The sequence below is a fragment of the Mus caroli genome, unplaced genomic scaffold (assembly GCF_978045245.1).
Source record: "Mus caroli unplaced genomic scaffold, Mus_caroli_1 scaffold_7, whole genome shotgun sequence".
NCBI classification, from domain to species: Eukaryota; Metazoa; Chordata; class Mammalia; order Rodentia; family Muridae; genus Mus; species Mus caroli.
In genome coordinates, this window is record NW_028227262.1 from 17,325,824 (window position 1) to 17,333,638 (window position 7,815).

The 7,815-nt window shown below is 38.6% G+C and overlaps 1 protein-coding gene across 4 annotated transcripts; it reads left to right on the forward strand.

Moving 5' to 3' along the window:
* Positions 1-4,535: 4,535 nt before the first annotated feature.
* LOC147003782 (uncharacterized) lies at positions 4,536-7,435 on the forward strand. 4 transcript variants are annotated; one of them, XM_085839565.1, is made up of 6 exons: positions 4,536-4,599; positions 5,595-5,630; positions 6,471-6,704; positions 6,777-6,870; positions 7,195-7,305; positions 7,360-7,435. In XM_085839565.1, the coding sequence occupies exons 1-6, from the start codon at positions 4,536-4,538 to the stop codon at positions 7,433-7,435; spliced, it is 615 nt and encodes a 204-aa protein (XP_085695691.1). The 4 variants fall into 4 exon arrangements, with proteins under 4 accessions (XP_085695691.1, XP_085695689.1, XP_085695690.1 ...); XM_085839563.1 differs by having other exon boundaries at positions 6,471-6,650; positions 6,720-7,229; positions 7,341-7,435; XM_085839564.1 differs by lacking the exon at positions 7,195-7,305 and having other exon boundaries at positions 6,471-7,121; positions 7,341-7,435.
* The last annotated feature ends 380 nt before the right edge of the window (positions 7,436-7,815 follow it).

Genomic DNA, 7,815 nt, shown 5'->3' on the forward strand with positions numbered 1-7,815 from the left:
TGCTGTCAACCAGTAATCTCACAACTCATCCTGCGTCTGCTTTCTATATTAATGAGGTAACAATTACACATGTGACCATCCATATTTTTGCATGGATTCTGGGGATTTGAACATAGTTCATGAGGCTTACAAGCACACTTTCCCACTGAGCCATATTTTCAGTCAAAGTAGGAGCTTTCCAACTCAATCCAGTCAGTTGTCTGGAAATTGATCAAAGTTAAATTAACAGTTTCTCATGTATTAATTTTGGATTCTCCAAACCTACCAGTAAAGAAATCTTCAAACCAAAATATAGATTTGCTGAGCCTTAGGATCTATTACTTTTTATCCATATGGAAGCTCTGTGAATTACACCTGATACAACTTTGAGTAGAAAATTAAATTTTTGGTGGCAGGTTTGGGGGAAGACATGATATGATCTTATGAGGCAAGAAAGCTCCAAATTTATTGTTGAGTTTCTTTAATGTTTAATGTTTTTTATATACTCCTGGGCATGCAGTTGTTCATTTCCTCTGTGAGATTCTCTTGGATAGAACCAAATCTTCATTTGCAAGTAGTTACCAGTAGAAGATATTGTACGAGTTAGGAACAGGGGAAGTTTTCACCACTTCGGTTTTGACCACAAGGGCATTATCTGGTAGAGACCTACCCAGGTTCAGTGCATGCTGTCTCAGTCTCTGTGCATCCACATATATAATGGTCTTTTTGTGTTTAAAATACCTGTTTTGTTGATGTCCTCCATCCCCTCTGGCTCTTACACTTTTTAGACCCCCTTTTACACACAGTTTCATGATTTGGGGAAGGGTTGAGTTACATTACTCACTCTCTGAATTTTTTCTCTGCACGGATGTTTGTTTTAGTTCCCATTAGCTGCAAGAGGAAGCTTCTAAAATGATGACTGAAGAAAGCACTGACCAATAAGTATAGCAGAAATTCATTAGAGTGATATTATAGCTAAGTTCATTTAGTAGAATCAGTACAATAAGATAATAAGCTTTGCCACCCCTATTTCAGATAGGAGCCCAATATTCTGAATGCATTCTTGTCTAGAATGGTAAATACAGAACATTGAACAGATATTTCTCTTATATTTCCCATTATGATCCTTTAATGGGAAAGCCAGCTCTCCAAATGTAAATGGAAATATATCAATAGAAAACATAAAAATGTCTAATTAATATTTGGTGATTTTTCAACAATCTTAATTTATCATAAAATGCAAATTAAATCTAAGAGAATATTCCATTTGACATCAGTCAGAATAGTCACCAGGATTTCAGTAAACAATAATAAACACTGCTGAGAATGTGGACAGAGGGGAAATCTTGGAGAGTATAATGGGATGGACCAGCCCCATGAACATTCATACTGTATCTACAGAAAAACAAAATCTGAAGTTCCATATGTGCTGTTCTATACTGTGGATAATTTGACTAATGCAGTGTTAAATTTTAAGTGTTTATGTGGTATGATGACTTAAAGACATTCATATACATAACTAAAAGAGATACACTGGAGTCATATGGAAGGGCCACTCCTTAGTACTTCAGTCACTACAGTTCTCCAAAGCCTTTCACGTTAATCTTATTACTTAAGCCACCTTAGCCATTAATAACTGACTATGTAAACAGTCCCTTTCTCCACAATGACTTTTTCTGTTTTCTCTTTAGTCACCAGGTGGCTTTCTTTTTCATACAACAATAAATTCTTTCACATATTGATGACACTGGAAAAGGTCACAAAAGGGCTCAAGTTGTGTGATTATTTGTCAAAATCAATTGCTGTATTCCAGAACTAACAAAACTCAGGTGTAGGCTGAGTTCCAGGCAGTTCTTCACCAGACCCAATATGCACATATCTGCCTAGCTTTCTCCTCTGCTCTATATCTGACATTCCCATCATGATGACTTTGAAGGCCACAAATGGTCCGGACCCCCATCTACCAATCATTCTCATCTCCTATTTGTAGACACTAGAAAACCATCCTATTAAAAAAGCATATTCAGAAATCAACTTTTCCTTGTCTTCATTAACAGTGCAAACTTGTGAGATTGCCTTTGATTTTCAGATAATCAGAGAAATTTACCAAGTACTAGGATATTCTCCATTCCAAATATACCGATCATCACCTAAGGGGAACGCAACAACAACAACAAAATAACAACAGCACAACCCACTCACCTGATAATACCATAGAATTTCATATCATCTATAGCAAAGGACAATTTAGGTAATTTTTCTGAGATAATCCCTATGTCTCTTCATAATGAAACACCTGAAATATTGATATGAATTATATAGTAGACTTACACAAATGATAAAGGATAATATACATTCATTGCCCTTCTCTGTTTTACAGGAACCAAATTCCCCTCAAATTGCTACTAGCCACACTTAAAAGTTGAGGGATAATGAAAACTCTATTTGAACTCAAAAATGAAAAGACAACAATTTGTTTACTCTTTCCTCATTGAGATGATGCCTCATGCAACTGAAAAAAGTACAGGAATTAGGAATAAAACAGCATTCATATCAAATGAAGAGTTATTCAAGCACAGTATCTTCCAAACCGTTTCTTTCCTTGTTTGTTTTTTGAGATAGGGTTTCACTGGGTAACAGCTGTTTTGTACATAGCTTTAAAAACCAGTCTCATCCTACACTTAGACATCTGCATCCACCTGCTTCTGCCTTGGAGTATTAGGATTAAAATGTGAGATACCACACTTAGCTATATGCTAGTCAGTTATTGTAATGAAAAAGAGACAGAAGGAGTAAGAAAAGAAGAAAGAAAGAAAGAAAGAAAGAAAGAAAGAAAGAAAGAAAGAAAGAAAGAAAGAAAGAAAGGAAGGAAGGAAGGAAGGAAGGAAGGAAGGAAGGAAGGAAGGAAGGAAGGAAGGAAGGAAGGATGAGACAGAGAGAAAAGGAAAGAACAAAAGGAAGGAAAGAAAGAAGATAAGAAAGGAAAGGAAAGAAACAAAATTATAATCATGAGTTCTATTATGAAGCTGTCATTAAGGTTCAAATTCAGATTCCTACCATAGGGGACCTAGGTAGAAATATGGCAAGTGAAGCCATAAAGTGAAGTCAAAAACAAGCAAAAGAACAAAGTAAACACTGATTCAGCAAATAAGCCAAGGCTTTTATGGGAGTTTTAAGAAAATGATGGACTGTGATACAATAATAATAAGCATGACCCTGTATAGAACAGGGCATATTCATCCACAACTAGTAAGACTGGTAATTATCAAAGCATTGGCTATAAACATAGAAAGTTAAATACTCTATGTTGAAAAACATTCAGAGATATCAATGCTTTGGATATTTTAAAGTAATGTCAGACCACCTTATTTATGTTTATAGCCAATTAAGAGTCCAAGAATAACTCCGAAGGGAAGCAATATTGAACAAAATATAATTCACTGTTACAAATAAATAAATAAATAAATAAATAAATAAATAAATAAATAAGTGTAGATATGAGGATATTCTCTGGGAATCACATATTTTTTTTTGTTTCATGTGAGAATTATGTTTTCTAGGAATGACTGGTCCAACACTTATCTGAGTTCTCTTCTTCCACTATTCTTTCCCTAACACAGAAGGAATAAAATAAAAGAATATTCCCACTTCCAGTGCTATGATATCACAGTTTCTCTAATTTGAACCCGATCTTGGGAATTTCAGAAGGCCTACCTGGGCACAAATAAGCTGCCAGCCTTGTTTGTCTCTTACTATGTATTCCATCTTGGTGTCCTAATCACCCGCAGAAATGAACAGAAAGTCATCCAAAGGGTATGAATATTGGCACAAATATACATGTTTGTATAGAAGCAAATCCTCCAAGGATCACAACTAACCAGGAGAGATTCACAATCATATTGAACTAGAATTTCATTTCTAATATCTGAAATTTCACTGTATTGCTTTCACATTGTTGCACAAATACCATGCCCTATAATTTAGAACTGAATTCTTTCTTTTTCATTTTTATTAGAACTTTTCTTCATTTACATTTCAAATGCTATCCTGAAAGACCCCTATACCCTCTCCCTGCCCTACTTCCCTACCCACTTCTTGATTCAGGTGTTTTCCTGTACTGGGGCATATACATTTTGCAATGCCAAAAGGCTTGTCTTCTGAATGATGGCCAACTAGGCCATCTGAGAAGCTATGCAGCCCCTGGCAAATACAAAAGTTGATGCTCACAGTCACCTACTGGCTGGAACACAGGGCACCAGTGGAGAAGCTAGAGAAAGTACCAAGGAGCTGAACGGATCTGCAACCCAATAGGTGGAACAACAATATGAACTAACCAGTAACCCCAGAGACCACGTCTATAGAACTGAATTCTTGACAGCCTCAGCCCTACTGCATCCTGCTAGGCTAAAGTCCCAAAGAAGAGTCAGGGATGCATGGCATGCTGCTGTCACAAGTGTGTTTAACAGTAAGGAAGTGAAAGATGCCTTTGTTCTACATTCCTTATAAAGACTGTGGCCTTCCTTCCTCCAGCACAAACTTGGGAGCAATCTTCCAAGATGCTGGTGGTCCTGCTCACAGCAGCTTTGCTGGTCCTGAGCTCAGCTCAGAGACAAGATGAAGGTATGAAGTAGGGGAGAGAGTGGTACAGTGATATTGGACTGGAGTAACACACTTCAGGACTGGGAGAAATGAAAGGAGATGGAAAAGGGACAGAGGCAAAGAATTCTGAAAACAAAGAGAAGAACATTTGTTATCATTTTACTTCTAGAGCTTAAACTGTACTTATGGTATGAGTTACAAATATTCTTTCAACAAAATAACCTGAGTAAATATATAAAAAGCCTTTTGTTGTGGTAGAAGATGCACAAAATTATGTTGTAGTTGACAGAGGGAAACTTAGTTTTTATGGTGTTATGAAAAAACGATAGTGGATGGTGCTTGCCTTGTGTGTAGAGGACAGAGAAAGATGAAAGTATTAAAAACATATCAGGAATGTTTTTAAGAAATGGCAAATGTTAAAAAAAAATAAACTGTACAACATGAACTATACACATCAGGGAATAATTTCTTCTAAATATTACTTTAATTTTTCTTTATTTTGTGCATGGTCATAAAAATATGAAAGTCTCTGAGTATGTCTACCCATGTGTTTCTATGTTTTCGAATGCTTAAGCACATTCTGACAGACGCCAACTTATTGGTAGCAGCATTTATCCTTCTATCATATAGATTCAGGAACTTAATACAAGTCATTACACAAGTGCTTTTGCCACTGAAATATGTTGCTAGACCTATTTTCTCTTTCTTTTTTTCATGATAGCTGCTCGATATTCATTGTATTTTATATTTTACTGAAGGGAATGTATTTTCTTATTTCAATGAATGAAATACTTGGGACTATAATATATAAGAAATTAAGATCATAAAGAAAAACTTTTATAATCATGTCTCCCTGAAGTTGTGGTAATGTTAATGAAGAGTATCAGTAAAGTTTGATACATATAAGAAAGAACTAAATTGTCCTTTCTACCAAGGGTCGAAATGATCCTGGTAGTATTCTCAGCAACTATAAATTATCATAAATAACTTTCAACTTCTTTGTGCTTATTTTCTAGAGATCACCTATGAAGACTCAAATTCTCAACTCCTAGGTAAAAATAGATTCATCCTCTATTGACCTTCTATGTACCATTTACATCTGTAATTATTCAATTCTGTAATACCTCTATAATTTCTTTATTTTATTACAATAATGACTGGAAACAGAGATAAATAGACAACCTTCCCAGCATTGACTCTACAGCATGGCCATACACTGGAAGATTTGGAAGCTAGGCTTTGTTTAAAAAAGTGACATTCTATTTCTTCCACAGATTGAAGCAATATATTATATATGATGCACATATAGGGGTGTTCCCATTTAAAAATCCTCTGCAAACCTATGGTTTGCCTAAAATATCGTTCTTTCCCCAGTGATTCCAATTAGAATGTTATAATTGCACATAAAATACACAACTACACAGAGCCTATGCTTCTCACACTTTTGAATTTATTTTCGTACTCCCCTCTGTATCCATAGCTGACTACTTTTTAAAATATTTGACATGAAAACAGTACATTGCTTTCTTGCTTTACACATGCTTACAGGACCTTGAACAACATTTTATATGTAAGAAAATTAAAACATGCTGTCACAATTTTCCTACTCTGCCAAGCTCTAACTAGTAATATTTATAGAATATACACATACCTCCCCCGACCATTTCTCCACTTCTCTCTGGGAATTTTAAATTACATAAAGTCACCCTTTTTGCACAGCATTTAAGGACAAATACACATTCAAAGAGTAGTGATATAAGAAAATGATTTATACACAATTAAGCTTCCTGAACTATTAGTGATATAAAGTTGGAGTGTATGCGTGTGTGTGGGGGTAATCCTGGGAGAAAGAGAAGGTATAAACTCATCTCTTTTTATCTTTACTTAAATAGAAATGGGAGAGCAGAGCCAAGGGAATGGTCATCATTATCCAAAACCACCTCCTGGAGGAATGCCCCCAAGACCTCCCAGTTCTGATGAAAATGATGATGGTGATGAAGATGGCAGTGAGGAAGATGTGAATAGACCAGAGGGACCACCACAGCACCCTCCTCACCCAGGACACCACCATGGTCCTCCCCCACAGGGAGGCCCTCAGGGTCCCCCTAGGCCTGGAAACCAACAAGGCCCACCCCCTCAAGGCCCACCCCCACAGGGAGGCCCCCAGCAGAGACCCCCTCAGCCTGGAAACCAACAAGGCCCACCCCCACCGGGAGGTCCTCAGGGACCCCCTCAGCCTGGAAACCAGCAAGGCCCACCCCCACAGGGAGGCCCCCAACAGAGACCCCCTCAGCCTGGAAACCAACAAGGACCACCCCCACAGGGAGGCACACAGGGACCCCCTAGGCCTGGAAACCAACAAGGACCACCCCCACAGGGAGGCCCACAGGGACCCCCTAGGCCTGGTAACCAACAAGGCCCACCTCCACAGGGAGGTCCTCAGGGACCCCCTAGGCCTGGAAACCAACAAGGACCACCCCCACAGGGAGGCCCACAGGGACCCCCTAGGCCTGGAAACCAACAAGGACCACCCCCACAGGGAGGCCCACAGGGACCCCCTAGACCTGGAAACCAACAAGGACCACCCCCACAGGGAGGTCCTCAGGGACCCCCTAGGCCTGGAAACCAACAAGGACCACCCCCACAGGGAGGTCCACAGGGACCCCCTAGGCCTGGAAACCAACAAGGCCCACCCCCACAGGGAGGCCCCCAGCAGAGACCCCCTCAGCCTGGAAACCAACAAGGCCCACCCCCACAGGGAGGCCCTCAGGGACCTCCTAGGCCTGGAAACCAACAAGGCCCACCCCAGCATGGAAACAATGAACAGCCAAGTTACCTGTGGTCACTTTTTGCATAACCACCTGTGTCCTTACCAGAGAGAAGGTAAATAAATGCCCCATTTTTCATTCCATGCTCCAAACTCCAGTGATGACCACCCTCCTCCTGGAGACATAGATCATGGATACATCCAAAACATGAATAATCTTTATAATTCTGTGGTGTATGTGATTTAAATTCACTCTCAGTCAACTGTGAAACTCTAACACAGTTATCCAAGAAACTAAAAGATATTTAGTACATGTTGAAATTATGCATTGTGTCTTTCTACTACCAAACTTTGTTTGTTTGTTTATTTATTTGTTTATTTATTTATTTATTTCAGGTGAACAGAAGACAGATGACTTCAATATCATTCTTATAGCACAATGATGTCAATAAAATATTTAGCATACAACT